The 24,446-nt window shown below is 38.4% G+C and overlaps 1 protein-coding gene and 1 long non-coding RNA gene across 6 annotated transcripts in view; both read left to right on the top strand.

Annotated features, from left to right (window-relative positions):
• GRM7 (glutamate metabotropic receptor 7) overlaps positions 1–24,446 on the top strand; it is an 876,035-nt gene that overhangs the window by 814,294 nt on the left and 37,295 nt on the right. For 2 of the 4 annotated variants that reach the window (XM_053897751.1, XM_019428301.2), the window contains 2 exons: positions 4,696–4,942; positions 10,441–10,532. In XM_053897751.1, coding sequence (XP_053753726.1) covers positions 4,696–4,942; positions 10,441–10,511 — 318 coding nt within the window. In that variant the 3' untranslated portion in view covers positions 10,512–10,532. Of the gene's footprint in view, positions 1–4,671; positions 4,943–10,440; positions 10,533–24,446 lie in introns of those variants that run through there. The other 2 variants (XM_019428303.2, XM_019428302.2) reach the window with 2 other exon arrangements.
• Positions 10,544–18,378, top strand: LOC128775609 (uncharacterized). 2 transcript variants are annotated; one of them, XR_008420448.1, is made up of 3 exons: positions 10,544–15,225; positions 15,332–15,453; positions 18,157–18,378. It is a non-coding gene; the product is annotated as an uncharacterized LOC128775609 (long non-coding RNA). The 2 variants fall into 2 exon arrangements; XR_008420447.1 differs by lacking the exon at positions 18,157–18,378 and adding an exon at positions 17,430–18,142.

A 24,446-nucleotide genomic window follows, 5' to 3' on the forward strand; every position in this document is an offset into this window, starting at 1 on the left:
AGATTTTTTTTCTTACTTCTTTCTTTTTGTTATTCTTTGGACAGTATTGCAGATACTATAATTTTCAAAGTTTGAAACCTGTCACTATTACAACTATTAATACCTTGCCTTGAAATCTCTCAAAATAGTGTTCAAATACACCGATTCTGAAACTCACAGTGAAGAGTTGGCAAACCTCAAAGTTGCTCATGAGCACTATCCAACCACTTTTCAAATTTCTTAGTAACTTAACAATAAAAAGTAAGACAAGGAGAACTCAACTAACCCCAATGCTACCATGTTACAAAACTATAATGACATCTCACAGTATACATTAGCATTTTATCGGATAATGAACTTAGACCAAGATGAAAAAGTACATGGAGAAGATTCAGATGAGGTTTGCCTGGAATTAAGTTAAGCATATATCTGTATACCCTAACAATATACTTACTGGTACATTTCAGTTAGACCAGATTTAAATAGGCCTGGTGGTTTAGACACTACAACCTAGTTAATCAATAAGACATACGTAAAAAGTTTAGGGGTGCCTGGGTGGCTCAATCGGCTAAATGTCCAATTTTGGCTCAGGTCACGATCTCATGGTTCATGGGTTTGAGCCTCATGTCAGTCTCTGCACTGACAGCTCAGAGCCTGGAGCATGCTTTGGATTCTGTGTCTCCCTCTCCTGCCCCTCCCCCACTCATGCTCTGTCTCTTTCTCTCACAAAAATAAACATTAAAATAATTTTTTAATATAAAGTATATGAAAATGGTTACAGAGGAAGCCTTATCTTGAGATCTATACCCTAATAACCTAATATAAATAAATATTAGGCAGAATATAAATAGTAGTTAACATTTCATGGCTACTTATTTCCTAGACCTTACACTAAACATTTTTCATATATTAATTAGATGTTCAAAACCACCATATGAGGTAGGAACTATTATTGTCTTTATTTGACAATTGAGGAAGCTGAGGGACAGAGAGCATATTTACAGCCCCAAATTCCATGGATCAGACTTTAGAAAAACTGTTCTAGAATATATGCAAAGCTCTTTGTTGGCTTGACTGCAAATTCCTTGCCTAAATGCTCTTGTTCTAAAAGCTGAATTATATATGATAGGTGTTAGAAAAGCCACATTCAACCAAGGAACAGAAACTAGATTCTGCAAATTCATTTAGGGTAATGATAAAATTAAGCCTTAATGATCAAAACATATGGAAACTCCAAGGCAATCTGCATCCTTCCCACAGGCTTGAGTCATGGAGGATTGGCCAAGGTGGGGAGATTGCTCGACTGGGGATTATCCTCAGACAGCCAGAATGCCATGATGCTTAGTTGAATGCCAGCCCTGGGAACAGGCCTAATCTCAGTAAAACTATGTATCAAGGGCCTCTATGTTTTGATGAAGGGGACCAAATTGGCCACTGATTCCTTGATATCTCTAAAGAAATTTGAAAAAAGATAAAATGTCAAAAACTCAGGATTAAACAGGGTAATGTATTTTACAATAAACATCAGGTAAAACAGGAAAAGCCTCGAGACTAAAAATAAATACATTACAACTTGCCAAAAGAATGTACTAAGAGTTGATGCTCAAATAAAAAGATCCTCCCACCAAAGGCCAAAAAGTGACATGGGTCCTTTCTTGGGGCTTGGTGGGGTTGAATCTTTGAGGACGAGTACCTCTTGGATATCTGTAGACTAAAGCCTGCATATCTATGTACTTATTCCAAATTAATTTTATAGTATTTCTAGGTATGATTCTAAATACTTTACAAATACTTACTCATTTAATCATCAACACAACATTGTGAGGTAGGTACTGTTATTAGCATCCCCATTTACAGATGCAAAAGCTGAGGCATAGAGAGGCCAAATTATTTGCCCTAGGTCACAGAACTAGTAAATGAAAGCTGAACTCAGACTAACTCCAGACCACTCATTCTTAAACACTATGAAGTGTAAAGAGGAAATATGGAAGTAGGAATTTGGTCAGTGATATTAATGTTGGTTTTCACATAGTTCTGAAGTGTCATCAGAGACTGCAAAAGTTTTTTTTTAACATTTATTTATTTTTGAGAGACAGAGAGCACAAGCAGGGGAGGGGCAGAGAAAAAGGGAGACACAGAATCCAAAGCAGGCTCCAGGCTGTGAGCTGTCATCACTGAGCCCGAAGCATGGCTTGAACCCATGAACCGTGAGATCATGACCTGAGCCGAAGTCAGTGCTTAACCAACTGAGCCACCCAGGCACCCCAAGACTGCAAAGCTTTCAAAACAAAATACCAAGTCCCAATGGGCCCTAGTCAGAGAATAATGAAATCAAACACTCTATAAGATGAATGTCAGAATTTAAATCTATACAGTTGATTTCTTCAACTGTAAAATTTGCTCATGAACAGAGAAAGAGAAACAAAACCAAAGGTCCCATAGGTCAAATTATATTTTCTTTTTTGGACTGCTAAGCTACGGTTTGCAAAGTCCTTATTAGTAGGATAACATCAGGGACCACAAGGGAAGCAACCAACATTGCCTGGGTTCATAAAGCCTTGTGACCATGGTAGCCTTTCTTAAATAGTGTAGGCTGGCATGTTGGAATGGAGTTCAAAGACTACAAGCATTCTGATAGGAAAAGATGAGCTTTTAAAATATGGTCTGATTCACAACCAAAAGGATCATTACTTCAATACTGTTTTGTCTTTCTATTTTACATTATTATGTATTATACAGTTAGCCGCTGGCAGTTCCTTAAAACCATTCAAAGACATGCACATTCAAATTAATGTTTTTTGGAAAACTGTATTCCTTCCACATGAGATGGCAAAGTCTCTCTTAATTTCTTCACCAGAGCCTGTTCGAAAAATATTACAGAAATATCCAGGCAGCCAATAGGTCTGAAACAAATTCTTGTATGTTTAAAGAAAGGCTGTTTGACCAGTAAGTCATAGGTAGGAAAAGACATCCATTATACAAACAAGTGAGCTCATCTATCATGTTTATTTAAGTGCCTACTGTTTGCCAGTACTATAGACACGACGATGTACCACAGACACATATTCCTGCCTTCAGGGTACTTGTAGACTAGTCAGAGAGATGGGCAGTCAAAAGATTGGGGCAAGGGGTATATAATTACAAGTGGAGACCAATGATATAAAGACAACAGTTCTGTCAGTGTATAAGCAAAGAAGCTGGCCTAAACTTTGAGGCTGTAGGTGAGGGCAGCCTAGGATGGATGCTGTAAGAAGCAGAAGAAAATCATTCCATACAGAGGAAAACAAGAATAAAGAAATATCCCACGTATAAAAGATTCTGTGATTGAATGAGCACAGCATCTTCAAGACCTAAGAGTACCCATATGGATGGTGACCTGAGGAGAAGGGTGGGGGGAAAGTGGTGGCAAATTAGTCTGACAAAGTTGGCAGGGGGCAGACCACGTGGGGCCTCATAGACTCTACTAAGGGTGGAGATTTTATTCTCTGATCAATAGGAAGGCATAGTTGTGGAATACCATGATCAAATATATTGTCGGTTTTCCACTGACATAAAAGGCCATGGTATTTATTCATTTTTTAATGCAATTGAAATTTTATGGATGGATGAATGTTTTCATTTATTTATAGCTTTACTAGGTTATGATTGACAAAAATTATATACAACCTTAAAAAGGTAAGGCATACAATGTGATGATTTAATATGTATAGTTGAAAAATGATTACCACATCAAGTTAATTAACACATCCATCACTTCCTATTTAATCTAGCCTTTAGTAGTCATGTAAAATGAAAACATATGTAAATATACAGAGGTGCGGTTCTGGATCACTAAAGAGGGCACTTCATAAACATAACTGGACAAAGGCAAGGAGCTTCTGCCTTGCTGATATTACAATTTCTCACACCCATCATCAACCATCACCTTTTCAAGTTTATAACCAAGGCAATGATTTAACACACTGAGCAGTAACTGAATGGTTGTTTACTTATTTTTCAAAGAAGTGAAAGGAGACAGGATAGTTATGGAGACACCATCCAAACTACAAATAATACAGTGTCAGAATGGTTTTGCCTTGTATTAGCAATTTGTCAATTGGACAATTGGACAAGCCAACATCACTAGATCTCACTTCCTCGCCAGTGGTGTTTTGTAAGTCAGAACTAAGCAACAAGGGCTTGCTTTTCAGGGAACCTTAACTCACTACTTTGTAGGTATGGTGAAGGTGATCTGTTCAAAAAAATAGTAATGCAGAAAGGGACATATACTAACATGACTTTCAAAGGTCCCAGGGTCTTTGTGGAGCAAGAAATCATATAGTGTTAATCCTTTTGTGTACATACAGGGGATAAAAAATAACCACCTTACACAAATTTCTATGATTTTTATATCTTCATATTCATCTGCCATTGTGATGGAAGTGTTTCAAATCTGACTAAAGATCTACTCTGAACTTTATTTTGGAGACTTCTCCAGGACAAGCATGCACATGAATTCACCCAAAGGCATTCCATCAGTTAAATATATGCACAAATTCTCTGATAAATGTGCAGAGTCATTCTGACTTCCTTTTTTTTTTTTTTTTTATGAGAAGGCCCTGGAGATTGCTATGCTCTGTCTCTTAGCCAGAGTCATTCTTGACATTGTGTTAAGTATTCAGACTTCCTTTGCAGTCATTTTATTTGTAATAGTGTCTTGTGTGTTGTGTCTCCTAGCTCTACATACAAACTACCACGCTTACAATCTCCATGAACCTAAGTGCATCAGTGGCGCTGGGGATGCTATACATGCCGAAAGTGTACATCATCATTTTCCACCCTGAACTCAATGTCCAGAAGCGGAAGCGAAGCTTCAAGGCGGTAGTCACAGCAGCCACCATGTCGTCACGGCTGTCACACAAACCCAGTGACAGACCCAACGGGGAGGCAAAAACAGAACTCTGTGAAAATGTAGACCCAAACAGTAAGTAACTTTCCTTTCCTTTCATCTTCCCCTACTACATCAGGAAGCTCTAGGAACTGTGGTATCAGCCTGCCTCTCCTTGCAGAAATATTATGTTCATCCTTGTCTTAACTGAGTGGGTTCCTGGATAAATGCGAACTTTTGCTCTTAAGAGTTTGCCTCATTCTTGGCCTCATGTCATTTTTGCCCCCTATGAGAAAAAAAGCTTTTAGAGGCTCTGCTTCTGAAGTGTGAAATCTCCCCCTTCCCTTCCTTCTTATCCTTTGGTACCAAACACTTCAAGTGACGTAAACATACCTGTCGGGCTGTGACCCACATTTCTTGCTCTCTCCCTATTAGAGAAACAACTTCCCAGTAGGGAAATTTTAACACTTGATTAAACTGTAGTAGTGGGAAGGAAACTGGAATATTTAATAACTCAGAAAGCAAAACTCCTTTCACTGGAATGTGAATGTGGAGAACATTAGGATTCTTTACTAAGCAAGCTTTCTAGAAACAAGAAAACACCCAAGTATATAGGCCATCTACCACCATGCTCATGACACCCCCACATGGGGAAAACATCTAAGACAAAACATTAGGGAGGGGATAAAGGGTGAAATGTTATATTTGATATGTTTATATCTGCAACCCCTGCGTAGCCTGCAAATGACTACAAAAAGATGGACATACTTTGTTAGAAAATAAGACCGCTTAACTAGAAGTTAAATGCATAGAATACCCACTTGCTAATTTTACTAACAGTATGGTGGTAAGAGTGCATTTTAGATTAAAAATACTACTTCCAGCATTTTTTTTCTAGGAACAAGTTGACCAGCTCCAGACAGAATGTGGCAGATTCTCATACTTCCTGTTTTTAAAGTAGAGGGGGATTCAGGTTGTCCGTTAAATCATTCAAGACATTTTTCAGTTATAAACTTTGCCAAGCAGAAAGGAATCCCTATTCTAAGAACTCTGAGGTAATCCTTTGTACTCTGCAAGGAAGAGAGAGATCTTTAAAGAGCAGGAGGCAACAGAGTTTGTTTTTGACAAATCCTGTTCAGAGATCCATGATCTTGGCTCATCTCCATTTCTAAGCAGTTGGCTGAGTGAATACTGTGAAACTCTTTGAAAATATGTAGACAAGGTACCGAAGGCTTGTTAACAACACCATGGGCTTTATTTTGACCCTCTAATAGAAGGGATTCTGGGACAAGGCAAGAGGAAAGACAAGGACCACAGTATGAGCAAGGAGAAACCAAATCAATGTATAGGCTCTGTTCTTGTGTCTTCAGAGCAAATGGTCAATAGAGAGGAGGGGAAGTGGATGGCGAATCCTGTGGTAATTCATGTGACATAGGAAGAGGCTTCGGGTTGAGACAGACCTGGGTTCAAATCCCATCCACTCCACTTCCCAGCTGTGTGGCTTTGAGAATCACTGAGCTTTCTTAAATGTTTGGAATGGAGATAATAATACTTATGTAAGATAATAATACTTATGTAATAAGTGTGTCATAACGTATTTTGTATCTGAAAAATAATATATCAATTGTTATTGTCCTTTTATTCCTTAAAAGGCAGAAAGTTCTGCCTAAAAGTAAATGTAGATGCGATGGTTAGAGTTCAAGGCTGTATGGAGGTAGACGGAACTAATGCCCCAAAAGAAATATTTCCATGAACAAATATGCTTAAGCATTTATTTTTATGCATACCTGTATTGATAAATATACCTGCACATTTATACTTCTGTAGTGTTTTATTCTAGGACCCCTTGCATTTTTTAAAACCCTTATCCTAGAGACATTCCATTAACAGTTTTGCATGTGTATCTGAACACACACAATTTAAGTAGATGTGTCCAAAAATCAGTAAGTGGAATATATGATCAAAAGTCTATATGTATTGGAAAAAAAATGAGCAAGTTAGAAGTTTTGAATTTAGACAACTCAGTACTTTGCTACTTAAAAATAATTAGCTTTCAAACAACATTTCTACTGTTATTAACTTTTAATGATTAGGTTCTATCCTTGTTGAAGCTGTTTTGGAAAAGATAATGGCTGTAAAATGCTAACACTAATAGCTAACACTAATAGCAATATTAATATGACTAAAAATACTTGCAATAGCTACACTTTGAAATAGGTATTAATCCAAAATGCTTTGTGTGGAAGATCTCTTACCCCTCACAGTAACTCTGTAGAATGAGAATTGCTTTTCACTGAAGAAACCTAGGCTTAGTGAGATTAAGTGCCATTACCAAAGTCACACATATAGTTAACAGTGGAGGTTGGACTGAAACCCAGGTCTGAGTCTCAAATCCGTGCCTGCTTCTCTTTGCTGTTCTATTTCTTAGAACCTAAGGGGCATGTCATAATTCCAAAGCAGAAATTACTCTTTTGGTTTCCTCAACTGGTGATTCAAGTTGCATATAAAGAATATAATGATGTCTGTGGCAGACTCTTGAGTTAAATGTGCTGTGAAATGTATTATTGCTTGCTGTGTTATCTACAAAGATAGGAGTAACTTGAGCTCAAAGAAGGCTGCCCAGGTAGAGGCCTCATCTTACTTACTTAAAAATATAAATAACTTATTATCTAATGCCAATCCTGACAACTATTCTGTTTGGAATTCACTTGGTGCCTTCCCATGAAAAAGTTTTATTGGGTTTTGTCAATGATTTTTTTGGTGTCTACACAGAGCAAAGGTAAATAGCCCAGAGGGGAAAATGAAATCAAATAGAGTCCTTGTCTTACAAGCAGTCCAAAACAATTTAAAAACCATTTTAGTTCTTTTGGTTTTGTGTAGACACTCCCTAAAATAACAGAAGTAATTTGAATAGATATTTGCTGAACCATAGGAGGAGATTCATGTACCTCCAAACATTGGGGTTTTTGATGACCCAGCTGCAGTGATGGAAATGTTCTAGTCATATGTGGCAAACCAGCACTTGAAATACGGTTACTTAACTAAGGAAATACACTATTTTAAGTAATTTCAATTTAAATAGCCATCTGTGGTTGTGGCTACTATATCAGAAAGTTCATCTCTAGAAATTATTATGTCTTAATAGGCAATATTTTATCTAGGACACATACTGGAAATGCCTCCCAAAGTTTTAGCAGTGATGTTGACCCGGGACAAAGTCAACTTCAAGGGATGAAACATTTGAGATGAGATAAAAATGCAGTCAATTAGTTATTTTAAATGATCCAAAAGGAGACACTAATCTGGAAATAGTGGTATCATAGATAGTAATTATATTCAGAAAGCCAGTCCTGACCAATGCAAAAATGTATGTATGTAGGGTAAGAGCAGTAATGAAAAGTTCAATTAATGAAAATAAACAGTAAGACTATTCTCATGCAAAGGAATATTATATTCTATTTAATATCAAATATAGCTCAAATAGTATCAAATTTCTAAGCATTAATAACAGAGACAAAGGAATTATATGTTGAAATTAAGCTGTCGGGTTAAAAAGAAACAAAAGCACAGACCATATACTTGAAAAAGGACCATGTCTTTCCAAAGGGGACATCCTATCCGCTATTCTCTGAGGGAGGGTATCTGAGAGGAAGATAGGTTTATAGTATAAGCCGCAAAGTAAATAATGAAGCAGAAATGTCCCTTTATTCATTGTTGCTCTAAACACTTAGTCTCAATGTATTTCAGTCTTGAGTGTTTTCATTTTGAACAGCTCTGCTCCGTCATTGCAGCTTGCCATCTGGTGCATGCATGCTTCTCCTCATCCAACTGCACATTGCAACTACATGTCTATATAAAAATGAATTTGCTTGTTGGCTTACCATGGGCAGAAATTACAACTGCCCCAGCACTGCCTGGGTTTTCCCCAAGAAGCTCAGTTTTCCTCTAAGGCTGCTTCTTCCATTAGAATTCCATTGTTGAAAAGAAAAATTTGCGTGTACACAAAGAGTAAATCTTAAAATTGTAACATTATCTGTGCACTACTGACATTAGATATTCAGAGCTGGGCAAGGGCTTCTGCATTCAGGTTGAAAAATTGTAGGGTGTATAGGGGTGTAGCTCAGCTACTTGTTGAAGTTTTATTTACACAAACAAGATTTCTGTTGCTAGACGATAAGAACCTGACCTACTTCAGATAGCTTTAGATCTGGCCACCATGATGCCTTCTCCACATTCCTTTCTAAGAAGAAGGGCACCTCAACCTCTGGTTCTTGCATCTGCAGCCTGAATTCAGCATGTTTCCTTATACTTTCTATTGCTACTTGGCAGATTTATGTTCATGGCAAATGTGTAGATGCCAAATAAACAAGAAGACCTCGTTGTGCTTGGGACATGGCTTATTGATGGCCAGCAGGACCCTTTTCCAGTTGGATGAACAATATTAACTGAGGCAGAATGGCTTTATAGGGATGGGTGGATAAGAATTGTTGCCTCCCTCACCTGGACTGGTCAGAACCAGAAGATGCTCTGCAAATTATCCTCTGTTTCAGATGCTATCCTTGTAAAGGATCACAGGGCAAAATGATAAGCAGCCTTAAGCTATCTTTGTCCTAAACTGCCATCCATTTTCTAAGCCAATGCCCCCAGGTAGTGCAGAGAAAGTCCTCAAGTATCTGGATTGGTTGCAGATAGTTTAGACTCTGGAAGGTCAGTAGCAACCAAAGATGTCAGGCAGATGGACAGCTTGGGACACCTCCTTCTTGGATATGAGAATGTATGACTGATTAACTCTGAGAAAGAGGCTAGACGTACACTGGGCCAATGAGCACATTCTATGATAAAGCATGTTTTAGAAGAATAATTTGTGCCTAAAATAGAAAAGCTAAAATAAGATAATTTAAATATAAGTTTATATTCTGATGCTGTTTTTTTACTACCATTTTTTTGCACCTACTATAGGGAAAACATATACATGAAAACTTCTGTTGTTCTCCAAGGGAATTATTACATAAAATAGTTGAGTTGTCAATATAAGGAGGCATTTGATTAAGAAAAAAAAAAACTCAAACTGTTGGAAAATGGATGCGGGCACCAAACCCTACATAAGTAATGATGCCTAGAAAATTCTGGAACACGCTCCTGTGCTGTGCTATTTTGTTATGGTTTTTGTTTTGTTTTGCTTCTTCATTTGTTTGGATCTCTAACATTCTCAACATTATGCTGTTTCATCCTGCTGGACTAACCATGCAGGCTGGTCACTATAGCTGGACTAGGATGAGAGAAAAAAAAGGGAGGATGGCAATGGAAAGAAAACTCTGACCACATAAATAAATTATCTGGGAGCTGGCTCCCCCAACTGCTCCAGCTTGAGGAACTAAACCCTGACTGCCCTAAATCAAGAGGCACTCCCATGTTCAGAGGTACCTGAATTGCGGTGAACTGGTCTACCAAGGTCTTTTGAACCCACTGAAAGAGTGGGCATAATGTCCAGGGTCTCTATGGCAGCCTCTTCTCCAAACAGGAAAAAAAAGAATAAAAGGAATATTGTTTGCACAATTATTTTATACATACCTATATATTTACTTTTCCTGTAGACTGTATACCACCAGTAAGAAAGAGTGTACAAAAGTCTGTTACTTGGTACACTATCCCACCAACAGTATAGCTTTTGCCTGCTTTCTAAAAGGTAAGAAACAATCTAATTTTTATTTATTTGTATGTTCTTGTCTCTACTGAGAAAAGAAATGTTTCCATGAAAACTGCATGATTACCTATAAACCATTTATATGATAAAACGTGTTTTCAAAGACAATCTGTTTGCTCAGCATAGTGCAGACAGCTGCTACAGGTCACAGACTTGATTTCTTTTCTGGAGAACATGTGTGTGGATGTGTATACATTTGTCTTTGCTGAGCAAGTAGCCAACAGTGGTGGAATTGGTGCTGGTCACTCTGTTATATGGTCTACTTTAAAACTACTGATGGTGAGAGATTATTTTTAAATGTGTGTTGTCATGCTCTGGTTTTAGAAGCTGATGTGGCAACTTAGAAGGAAGGGGAATGTTTTACAAGCCTAGCAAAAACATTTGTTCTGGTTTATTTTTATTAAATACATTCCCAGAAATGTATTCATTCAAAAAATAACAAATGGCCTTACCATCTTAAACCCAAAATAGTCTCAGTTCCTTCTTTACAGCAAAGTGACACAAAGGCATTGCCGGATGGGCTTGATAGTGTGTTGAAGATGATCTGTGGCTCATAGTTCTGCCTTAGAGAAGCATGGAACCAACTGCAGTCATAACATGTGACACTGAGCAAGGAAAGCTTCAAGGAAAGACCTCAAGAGTGTAAAATGAGTCTTAATGTTAGTCAAACCCAGGAATTATCAATAAATACCAAAGGTGTTCAAACTAATAGCTTAGAGAAATGGTGAATGGTGTGATGTGTGAACTAGACACAGGAATGAGCAGGCATAGAAGTAATCATTGGTTCATCACTGAAGTTTATTATTTGAGGCTCTCACTAAAACATATATGCTGTGACTTTATTATTATTTTGTTATTTATTATTAGTAGCACACTTCCACCCTTTAGCCTCCACAATAGTTTAATGTAGTGCAAAACAACTCTTGTATTGACCAGCATCCTTATCCAGATGGAGTCAAAGTATTCCCAACTGTGGAAAAACAAACAGTGGAAAATATGGAGCAGAGTTATTAAAATCATGTGGTGGCTGTGAATGAAAGGTTGCCTTTTGATTTGCTTTTAAACCTGGTATTTTGCTACAAAATAGAGAAACCAATCTGTAGAAAGATTCCAAGAGAGAGTGGAGAGGTCCTATCATGGGAGGGGGAAATAGTGCTTCCTAATAGAGGCTAGTCTTCCTTGTTTCTATGTTGCTAACATGGAACTTTTATCAGATCATTGCTGTGTGTCTTGTATTTATTTATTTATTTATTTACTTATTTATTTATTTATTTATAATGGGGCATTTAGCACCACCGTAAGATAGGACAAGAGTACTTTCAGAGTAATTACATTTCCTGTTGATTTTAGATGGGTGCCTGCAACTCAGTCTTTAATTTAGGATATATTGTTCACATACTTATATTCTTTTTCCATATCAACATGATCTGTCCTAGTTTTTAAATAGGGCATTCTTTCCTCCCAGTGAATATATATTGGAATTCCAGTGAGATTTCAATTTTTTTGTACACCAAGGGCTTGTCAAAACACTGCAACTCATCACTTGAACACTCCGTTTACATGAGACTCCCTGAGAATAAAAGAGAAGGAATTTTCCCTGGGTGAAAATGATAGAATTAATCTCAATCCATTAAAAATTCTCTTTAGCTCCATTCAGAGTTGATGCCTTTTGGGTTAAAGGATACAAGATGAAAATGTTCTTCAGTTAAAAAATACTTTTAGGATGTGCTGTTTCAGAATAAAGTTTTGACTAGGATTTTCTTGTTTCAAAGATTATGATTGGGTGCTCTCCTTTTCTGCCCATGTAAAAGTGTCTTTACACACTAATGATAATGATCTCATACTGCTACTTAAAAAAAAAATAATTGGGAAGTTGGGGGCGCCTTGGTGGCATAGTTGATCAGGCATCAGACTTTTGATCTCTGCTCAGGTCATGATCTCTTGGTTCCTGAGTTCAAGCCCTGTATGGGGCTGTGCATTGATGGCACAGAGCCTGCTTGGGATTCTTTCTGTCCTTCTCTCTGCCCCTCCCCTGCTTGCATGCGCACATGCACTCTCTTTCTTTCTCTCTCTCAAAATAAATAATAAAAATTTTAAATAATTTGGAATTTGGTCTAAGTTACATTTACTTGAAAAGGGGAGTGATTTGCCTTTTCAGGTTACAGTAAGACAGGAAATCTCAGCAGAACAGTGGAGAAAGGCACATAAAGTTGTGTGTTCAAATCCATATCTGCATTGTTTTTAGGAAGACAAAACAGTAAAGGAAATTTTGTAGATTCAAGAGTAAACAATATGTACTACTGGGCTAGTAAGACTTGTTTCAGCCCCCACACTCTAGCAAAGGCAGAATCTACAAGCAGGAACCTACTTGTAGGGGGTTGAAGGAAGCAGGTCCAAATTCAGACAGAACAGAACCTAATCTGGCTTGAAAACACAGTCGACATCCTGTCTCTGACAAACACCACAGGCCAGACATCGGCTGAATCAGTCCTCCTGGCATCTCGTCTGAATGTTTGTGGATTTTAAAACCCTGCAGAGGGTTATCAATCTAATGACATTTATTTTAAAATGCAATTAAGCAATAGAAACACAATCAATCTGGCATCATCACCAGGTCAGGAAACAGGTTGTTTTGTTAGGAAGTAAATTTTCACACCACTGGATGGTGTTCTGATTTTAAAACTTGAACTTAATTCAGCCTTGCAAATAATAGCCCTGAGTCTTGTTTTTACAACATATGTTCCTCCTAGCAAGTGCGCTGGTTCTAATATTATTGACATTTCACTAATTTATTAACTGGTATTGTGAAAAAAAATCAATACTCTCGTCTCTTCTAATTACTATAATGGGGTTATCTTACATCTTAAAGCTTTTTGGAACTGTGTGACTAAGTTTTTGTATCATGTTAAGCTCCCCGCCCCCCTCCCCTCTTTCACCTTCAGTGTGATATCTCTGCACTAACTGGAGACACTGTCAATTTAAAATCCATTTTGAAAACACTCTGTAAGTATAGGATAGCACAGAATGTGGTAGGTACATTACCCGACCTTTGACATAGAATCACCTTAGAAATAAATGCAGCTATAAATCTTGTTGGCCTATTTCTTTCTACCTAAGAGTTCTGTGAAATACCATTATTTCTCTCCTTGGGGTCTGACATCTCAGCATCCTTAAAAAGCAATTAGCATTTGCCACCTCAGTTCTACATCTTCAGGACAACTTAAAGAATGGGATGAAAATTCACATGGCTAGAATATGTACCCTTAGCATAAAAAACTTTTACATCATGCCCCAAAGCCATGACAATTGTGTCAAGTTTTACATTTAATCATGGCAGCACATCATCTGGCCAGGATTTGTGAACGCTAAGGGCATTTTTAAGTTGGGTCCATCAAAGAAATGTTTGTCAAGCACCACTCCTCTGGGCCAGCCCTGGACAGACTAGGAATTGGGGACAGAAGCGGACGATACCCTCAGGGAGCCCAGATCTGATCGAAGACTCGAAGGTAAGAAATGATCATTCAGATTGGCAACGCCTCTTAGAAGAGGTCTATGCCAAGTGCTAGCAAGCTATAGGTGGAGAGCATCACCCAGGTTTTGTTTGAGCTGGTCTCAAATGATGAAGGACTACAGGCAACCATAAAGAAAAGTCACAAATGGCAGAAAACAAATATGCACATAGGACCCGGAGTACAAAAGAATATGGTATATGGTGAGACTAGAAGGCAGTTCTGTGAGGCTGGAGTATTATGTTTTGAGGCAGACAGTTGCAGGGAATGACATGCAGGAAAGCAGCTGGTGTGTAGAGGGACTGAGTCACCTGTATCTTTGTGCCTGTAGCAAAGGGCCTGGCAAATACTAGGTTCTCAGAAAATGTGCATGGATTGACTGGAGTATAATACCTCACATACTAAAGGCTCCTAAACTTACCTAGAACACATTATGTACACATAATAACTAAATTCCGCATCGACAGACTCAGCAAGTAGAACTGTATTCTTCCAGACAAAACCTCTAAAAGTTATAAACTGCCTAGAAAGGCAATTTTTTTTTTACCCTGATGTCACAGGTTTCAAAACTATGCCGTAGTTATTACATAAAACTCTTAAAACTGGCAATCAATGCTATATCTGCATTTGTGTAATTAACTAAGATGTCTTTTGATGAGCTAACCCTGTGTATAAAATCAACAAAGTTTTATGCCCACTTCTTTCCTTTTATGGACTACTGATACCCTATTTGTGTTTCAAAGGGCACATGAACTTCAAATTTACCACTGGAAATGGATCCTATGCACTTGCTTAAGTAGTTAGCACTTCTAATTTGGTAAAAACAAAAATATTATCAATTTCATTGTTTTATGATTATTAAGTGCTTTTAAATTTTTTTTTTAATTTTTTAGAGACTGGCATTTAGGACAGATTTTGTCTTTTAGGCCTCAAGTATCATTTGCATTTAAAAAGAAAACAGTATATCCTAAACCAAAGTCAGTTAATCTGTACAATCTTTCTTCTTCCCAATTACTGGAATGAGCATCCTCTCAGGACTCAAGTGACGGTGACTCTTATTTCTGCCTTCTAAAGACATGTCTCAGCTTCGCAGATTTTTTTTTTTTTTTTTGGCTGTACAATGGAACTTGGATGCATTTTAAATTAACTTTCTCTAGGAATCAAAGGTAATCATTATTTCTCTTTACAATCCACATGAATATTCTCATTATTTTTTTCTTTTCAAGTGTAAGATTAGTGTTGAATTCCCTTTATATTGCTGCCTTCTTTCAGAGTAACCTCTGAGGACCCCAGCTTGCACTAAGAGGACTGAGCAAATGTGTCCAAAGCCTGTTCTTGCTGAAGTGACCCAAACACTTAGAAGAACATGACAAGAATCAGCAATCCCACTTCACGTAAGTGTTGGTCTAAGTATTGGTTATGACCTTGTGTGTGCTGTTTCTTTTCTCTGGCCAAGAAAAAGGAAAACTGGGCTAAGCCCCTAATGGTGGCTCTCCTATTTGAGGTAGCATAAGCTTTATCACCTCACGAACCTCTGTGATCTTGGATAAGTCATATCCTATGTGATCTTCAGTTTCCTCTGGTGTAAGATGGGAGCATGCTCTTCTCCAGGGGAATACCATGAAGCTTGAATGGAATCGTGTAAATAAAAGCCTTCCTTTATAAAGGATGTGCATATATGAGGTAGGACTGTTAGTCCCTAATCATCTTGCTATTTTAATTGGTTTTGCTTTCTCCTTTTTTTATGTGGTTACATTTTTTGGTTACCGTAAACCATCAAAGTTGGAAGGAATGACATCTAGATTGCCAATGAAGTCGGGCAACCTTTTCTCTAGGTACAACAGGCTCTATTTTCGAGATGGGTCACTTTGGTCTTTTGATGGGTCAGTAATAGTCTTTCGGCTTGGTGAAATTGACACAGAATGTTATCAGTCACTCAGTGAGACTGCTGTGGGACAGATAGGCTCATACTGCCTGATACATGAACCACTCCTTATGATTAACTTCGACAGGTAACTCCACGCTGGCTGGCAAGTTGAAGAGCATTTTAAGTACAAATAATCATTCTGGGGTATGTCTTGAGTGACAGAATAATGACTGAGTGGAACAGAGTCCCTTAATCTTTGCTTGTGAAAACACATTTTGTTTCCTTTCAAGGCTAGGGTACTACAACAAAATCAATTAACAAAACCCCTCAGAGATCTTTGTTGGTACTTTGAAGTTTGGTATTTATCAAGCTTATATCAAATATAGAATTTCCTTGAAGAGCTAGGCTCATTTAGCTCAGTCTTCAAAGGGACTCACATAACACTTTATAGCAATTTAATAATAATAATAATATCAATTAGGATGACGATAATAGTTGGACATTATACCTTTTGCTACAGACTTACAACTGTCCATTGAGAGAGGATTTACCGTCCCCACTTAACATATGAGGAAACTGAGGCTCAGAGCAGTGAGGCAACTTCCTAGTGACACACACAACTTCCCAATGGCACAGTGGATGTCTCAACATGGGCTTCTGGCCATAGTCCTGTTTAATCAACTTTTCTGAAATTAAATGCACTGGGACACAATGAGTTTCAGTCTGCATAATCTATCTTATCAACATTTATGGCTCTCATCGTTTGATTCTAGAGGCCCTCCAGGGCTTCAAGACAGAAATCGTAATCTGAGTTAAGGGTCATTTTGAAATGAGATGTGCCCTCTTTTGTTTTTTCTTCCTGGATGTTATTGCAAATGATGAGACTATTTGGTGTTCTTTCCACGTATTCTCTAATTCTTTTGTTGGTCTGAAAAATTAAAGACTGTAGCTGTTGCTCTAAGAACATGGGTCTTCTAGACTTGAAAATGTTTAACTCTTGAGAATTCAGTGAAATCCATTGAATAACAAACTCAAGACCTACCAGTCATCCTGGGCTGAGTGCAGCCTGTTCAGAGTTACAGTCCCAAGTCATCATATATTGATGGCTGTAAGCAGACTCTCCCTCCTCGTGAGAACCAAAGCTAATGAAATTAAGCTCAGAAAAGGATTTGCTAACATTTTTAAAAAACTGTCATGTCCCTAGCCCAAAAATGTGGAAAGGTAATTGCCACCATGGCTTCATCACCTGTTTTCTCTCTCTCTGCTCTTGCAGGAGTGAAGCCCCATAAAGATACTGGGCACCAGAGTCATTATCATCTGTGTTAGCTGAAAATTTGATTAAGCTGGCCTCCCTGGGTTTGCATGAGAAATTCTAGATTTTTGTTCTAGGAACTTAATTCCTCTATTCCTCATTTTGGTCATGTTTGCAAATTTCCTTTGCATTTAAATTTGCCGTGGTTTGCCTGAGTCCAGACTGAGACTTCAGCTGTTGTTTCTATTCAGGTGAAAAGTGCAAGCACACCTGGCCATGTGCACAGGCATACAGTCAGGCGGTGGTCCAAGGCAAGTATCATTTCAAATCCTTCTAAGTGTCCTGAGGAAGCTTTGCTACCCAGCCCACCAATGAATGTAATGAAGAGACCTTCTCCAGTTTCCAGGACAAGCTTAGTCCCTAGGTGGTCCTCCTCACATACCGTCAATGTCCTCTCAATATTCCAAAACCATGAGAAATTACACTAAGGAAGTCTTCAGACCTTAGCCCATTAGAACCTTTTCTAGGGGCTTTATTTAGGAAAGACATCAATACCATCAAATTGAGAAAGAGATCCCTACTATGACCTACTGTGATGTGACCCTTTCAAATCCATTCCCTCCCTGGGTAGTGGGTTCTCAGTGCATCCTGGGTAAAGAGGCAGGTACTATAGCATCACTGGGGGCTCCTACCTAACTCCCCTACAAAGTAAAAGGAAGTGAAATAGAGGGTCAGCATGTGATACCCTGCCTCATTTATGCCAAGTGGGTAAAATGCTGACCCTTTAGAAAAGATCATCTCTCTGTGCCTCAGTTTCCTCATCTGTAAAACATAACCTCATAGGGTAGTTGTGAAGACTACATAAAAGTAAAGCACTTAGAACTGAGTTTGGCACAGTAGTTATTCAAATGTTAACTATCATTGTTGTTATTAGGTCACTTAACATTAACTGAATTTTTCTATTTGTGTTTCCTCTAGGAAAGAATTTGGAGATTCCAATCTGATCCTTTTCCATGTGATCTCTTGTACCCATTCTATTTCTGTACCACATGTAATAAAGTTTGAGAGTGCAAGTAATCCATCTGTATCTGATTTTTGTCTGGAAAAACTTGCAGGATTTTCAGATTGAGTATCAATACATCTCCTGTCTTGTCTTTCACCTGTTCAGTATTGATCATTTCTGGAGCAATGGTGTCTTAAAGCCAAAAGTTCACTGAAGTAACTAGATACCTGAGAAACCACACTTAAACACACTTTGCTTCCATTCAGTTTCATAACACAGCACATATTTCCTGAACTTAGGCATAAATACATTCAACACGGTCACCACTGTGGCAATGTTACATTAACATATTACTGTTAGTATTCAGGTATTTAAGGAAATACCAAGGAGCAATTTTAAAATTCTATTTATGGCAGAAAATCTGTGAAGAAGAAATCTTTTTGAAATGCCTTAAAATTTATACTTCAGTCTAATTTATATCTTTTGTTTCCTAACCTGGTGCTCATCAAAATGTCGCAAGCTTCCCCAAGGTTCTGATGCACATCCAGGTTTGGGAACTTTTTTTTCCTTTAAACCCTGCCTGATAATCAACACATGCAATATGGTGTTGATGTGATGGTGATCATTTAGAGAGCTGAGTGTTTTCCAAGATATTAAAATGACTGATTAAAAAAAATATTCCAGTTTATCCCACACATGGCATCCACGATGTTCCCAGGAAATCATCTCTAGCTGTCTGTTAGCACTGTGAGAAGCTATTTCCAGGTCTCCTCTCGAGAGAGTCTTCCAGGCTGGTGTTACAAACTAAATAAAGATGAAGCTAATTGCTGAGCTCTATTCTTGGAGCCCAAAAACAGCGCCATCTTTTTGTTTAAGGCTGAATCTCCATGACAACATCAGATGAGAAGCTGGGTCAGTGTTTCTAGTTCCTGCAGAGGGCCACAGGTCATGGACTTTTGTAGGCACAAGGAGTTGATACATCTTTCTGCAATCTTTCCAAGCTACTCAGTAGGTCACCTCTGAATTTAATCAGCCCAGAAGTTACCAAAGAGATGACCATTTTTAAATTTTCAGTGATGCTTTTCTGCCCCACCAGGTGCAAAAAAAAAAAAAAAAAGTGGGTGAGTGCATTGCTTATTCTCTGTGCATTGACTTCTCTTCTACCAAAGGGGTAGAATATTACTACCTCATAGGGTTGTGATTAGGATTAAATAAGTGTACGTAGTATGCTTAACATAATGTTTGGTATATATATATATATATATATATATATATATATATATATGATGCTCAATAATTAGTTGTTATTCTTCTTATGAATATCACCAACTAAGCTGTAGCTGCTCAGTTCATATGGTACCCACTAGCCACAAACACGGGTTTACATTTAAACTGGTTAGCATTAGGGGTGCTTAGGTGACTCAGTCGGTTAAGCATCTGACTTCAGCTCAGGTCACGAACTCACAGTTGGTGGGTTCAAGCCCCACATCAGGCTCTTTGCTGACAGCTCAGAGCCTGGAGCCCACTTCAGATTCTCTGTCTCCCTCTCTTTGCCCTTCCCCCACTTGTGTGCACACTCATGCTATCTCTCAAAAATAAATAAACATTAAAAGAAATTAAACTAGTTAGAATTAAATAAAATTCTTTTGTTCCTCAGTTGTACCAGCCACACTGCAAGTGGTCAGTGGGCACACATAGCTAATGACTACCATACTGGAGAGCAAAAATATAAAACACTGCCATCATCACTAAAAGTTCTATTGGATCATGAGTGCTCTGGGCCATCACCTAGAGAAAGTAAAAAGGAAGATAGGAACATCCTTCATAGAAGAGAGGTCTTTTGTTCTTTGCACTTTCCAATGATTGTGAAAATAGTCTAAAGACTCTCTCTGAAGGCATTGGAGTCCATTTATTTTGTAGAATCTAGTAAAGACTGGTCTACGTTGTGGAATGTAAAATAAATACTGTGAACAACAACAACAAAAATACCCAGAAAATTTTCTCTCAGCTGGAAGGTTTCCCCATTGTTTCCATATACTCTCTACAACATTCTGGATTTATTGATTCTCTAGTTGCACATAATTCTTGAAAACCAGGAAAGGTGGCAACTCTTTAGTCATCACATGTCTTACAGAATGCTGTAGTTAGTGGAGAGGATGATTTTCTCAATCACCACCCAAATGGAAGCAGTGTATATATTCATTTACCACACCAATGTTGCTCAACAGAGGAAAAGCAACTTAAATATTCAAGGATGTGAGCACAGGCCCTCACCCAATCCCAAATAGCACCTTTCCAGGTACTTTTCAAATTTGCAATTTGGGTGTTGGGTGAAAACTTATTGGTCTTTTCCATCAGAGTCAAATTTCCACAGAGTCAAATTTGATTGAATTGTCCCATGCATTGGTCAATGATTTGTACTATGCATTGGTTAGTCCCTGGCATTCATGTCTGGCAGTGGTTTGTAAATTTTTCAGAGTAAGGAAAAAATACAAGGAAAAAACAAAAGATGTCTATCATTTTCAACAAGCAGAAGTTTTATGTGAATCATGAACAGTTAGTGATGTCATATATCGTCTAAAGGAGTCTCTGCTATCAATTTATATTCTGGATAACTTTCACTGCAAAACTGGCATAGAAAGCTAGGAACAAGAGCCAGTGTAATATATTAAATCCCAGAGCAGCTCTATCAACTGGTCCAGTATACTACAGTTGAAGAGAGACCTTTCCTAGCTTCTCAGATCACTCATTCCAGAACTCAGGTTGTAAAATGGCTGCATAAGGTAGAGCAAAAATAAAAACTGCCTCTGTTTTTGAACTTTCCATACAAGCTATATCTTATCTAATGGAGAAAAAACACAATGGATTATGTTGATTGCTGATACTGTCTACAGAACGGTAGCAATGAGTCTATGTTCCAAAAGTGCAGAAAAGACAAAAAGAAAAATCCATAGAATTTTTAAACATTAGATCATGATCAATTAACTGTGAAAATCAACTAACCCTTATGCAACATTTTATAGTGTTATTTTGGCATGTGCTTGCACATACAGCACCTCATTTCATCCTCGGGGCATCACACTGAAGTAGGTGGCATCATACAGCTCATGGGGGTTAAGAATATCATCCTAGCTATTAGTCACAAGGTAGCTTTAGAACCCATTTTGACTCCATTTTACACCTACCCATGTCTCTTTAAAGAGCTGAAATATCTTTAGCCTGACAAGTTCATTTTTAACCAGGTCAGGGAAATCCTTCATTATAAAAGATTCGGATTTATAGCACAGTCTGGAAAAAAAGAAAACAACTTTTTTTTTTTCTTCTACTTATAGATGATTATCGGCATTGAGTAGCCACTGGTCGGCCACCTTATCTATGGGAAAGTAAACAGCTCAAGCCAGAATGGAAAATAAAGATAGATGGCTATAGAAGAAATGGATTATTAATACCAGATAATAACTTAGGCTGTGCATCTCCCTGAGACTAGGAGGCTGGCATGGCTGGAGATGAGTGTGCAGTGTCTGATGGAAGGGAAAAGGGTTTTGTCTTGCACTTTGTTCAGCTTCTACTAGGCTTATAAAGTCCCTGCATATAACCAATTGAAATCCAAGCTTCTTATTGTAAACTTGCAAAACTTACTAAAGAGGTTAAACCAAGTCTGAAAAGAAAGAGTTTACTATTTCTTTTGTCTATTAGTTTTCTTGTCAACAGAGCCTGACCCCAAACCAACCAACATGATTGATGAAGTATTTACTATCATTAGGGACTGGACACATAAGGCTGGCACAGAACAAGCCACAGATCCTTGGGGAGTTCACAACCCAAAGGAAAAGGAAGAACAACTAAGTCCTTGTCAGACACGACTCATGGATCCATTAAAAGAAGTATGTGATGAAGACACAAAGTAGCCATTTGCTCTCATGGATGGCAAGAGGACAGTCTCACAACTGTGGCTTGAACCATGAACCAACATGGGAGAGGGTGTGCGCCACACAGAGGGATCATCCTCAGTCAAGCCCAAGTACATGCAGTGGTGGCAACATTGTTACCAACAGTGCTGGGCAGCAGGTATTGAGTACCTCCCATGCACAAGCCACTATTCTAAGTACTTGGCACGCATCAATTCATTTAAAGAATCTTATTGTATATGCAGCATTAGGCCCATATTAAGGATGAGGAAATTGAGGCACAGACATTTTAAATAACTTCCCCAAAGTCACACAGCTGATAATTAGAGGAACTTGCATATAAGCTCAGTCTTCTGGGCTCAGAGGTCATGCTTGTGACCACTGTAATGCCTTCCAGTTATAGGTACATTTAGGAGGATCCATTCTCCAGTATAGTTAGACCACAAGGCTTCTCAATGATGGCACTAGTGACATTTTGAGCTGAACAGTTCTTGGTTGCAGGGGGCTATCCTGTGCACTGTAGCGTGTTTAAGCAGCATCCCTGGATGCTGACATACAGCATCCACAGATGCCAGTAGCACCCCCATCCTACAGTTGTGCACATCTATGAGAAATGTCTCTAGACATTGCCAAATCTTCTCTGAGGGCACAATTTGCCCAGCTGAAAACCACTGGACAAACATGATGTGTGAAGCTGAAGAAAGGCAGAAAAATATATCAGAACTGTTAATATCCTCAGTTCTGAAGGCTGTGGGAATGTACCTTTGGAGAGAAAGGTGCCATTTGGGGTTTTATAACTGAGGAGTAGCAGCAGAGATAACCCGTAGAATCATTATGGCAGGAGATCTGTGAGAGAGAATGCATACTCTGAGTTCTGAACTTAGGAACAGGACATTATGAATGCTACAGTATGTTCAAAAATCCTTAAGTTAAAGATACCCAAGGCTAATATATAAGAACAGTGCAAAAGCTGAGGCAACAATTTTGCCCATTGGTCCCTGGAATATAGCCAATCCCTGACCTGAAAGCTCAAAGCTCGGTTTTATGTTAGGTAAGAAAGCTTCTGGGTCGGGGGAAAAAAAAACCGACCACCCAGTCTTCTTAAGAAGCTCCAACGTCAGATATCATATCATTGTTTTAAGTGTGAACACAGTTATGTGAACTTCAGTGAGGGCAAGATTTACTGGACACTTGGCAACAGTGAAAAAAATGGAAGTCTTCTCTCCCCAAGTCTCTATAGGGGCAAATTTTCAAACCGACAGGTATGTATTCAGAGCAGCTCTTTTATAAACAGCAAGAAAGATCTACGCACTTTTAAGTATTCTACAAGAAACATGTTACAAAACAAAAGATGGTTTTCAAGTGATCTAATTCAGAATTGTGCCTCCAGCAGTAAACAGTGGCCTAATTGTACAATTTCATCCATTCTTCAAACTTCAGCTTTCTTTTCTATTCCCTGTTTTGACTCTCAGTGAGTTATGTCACTGGGAGGGATAAGAAAGGAGTATTTTCTGAGCTTTCTTTACGAAACTGCCATGGCCATTTTGAACCTAGTGCAGTTCCAAGCTTCTAACGTGGTTTCAGAGATGGATTTCTCTTAAGAGGAGTAACTAACCTGAATTTAAATTAAAAAGAAAATTCAAAAAAAAGAAGAACTTAATTGCCTGTGAAAAGTCATCTAATCCCAGAGGAAGCAAACAATGCATCTCTGATAGAAAAGGCCAGCCTTCAGGTCAGAGTCCAGGACTTTGGAATTAGACATAGCATAATTTTGACACAAACATTTTCCCATCTCAGCTACCTCATGTGGCAACACGGGGATTCGAGCACATTCATTAACTAGGCTCTTTTGAGGTTGGGTGAGATGACACAAGCTAAGGTCCCAGGATGCGGTCTGACCTATGGCTGATATGCAGTAATTAGTATTCCTCTGTGTCCAGAATTTAAGAGAATCATTTAGGACTTTGGTGAGATCAGACTTTTCTCGGAGACTCTTCTGTGTTCAGATAGGGGAATGACCTGTCTTCAGGAAGAGCACATCCCAGCCACTTTGTGAATCTCCCTCAACTCAGGGCAGAAAGCTGCCCCCACAGCCCATCTCCCTCGATGGGAGGCTGGAAACTGGAACCCCACCCTCTCCAAGTCAGCAGTTCCCCTGGGAGTAACATCAGGCCCTCAACTTGCACCACAGTAGGAAAAAGACATAATGGACAGAGTTGTCTTCGACAGCTTTGTTTTAAAAAAGATAGTCAAATAGAATGTTTAAGTCTAGATCAGGCATTCAACTAAGGATGTGAAATTTTAAGCAGCTATAGTTTTTTCAGTCTTTACAGTTTGTATGTGAAGGAAATTGCTAA

The sequence above is a fragment of the Panthera pardus genome, unplaced genomic scaffold, assembly GCF_024362965.1.
Source record: "Panthera pardus isolate Hobbes unplaced genomic scaffold, ASM2436296v1 HiC_scaffold_8, whole genome shotgun sequence".
Classification (NCBI taxonomy): Eukaryota; Metazoa; Chordata; class Mammalia; order Carnivora; family Felidae; genus Panthera; species Panthera pardus.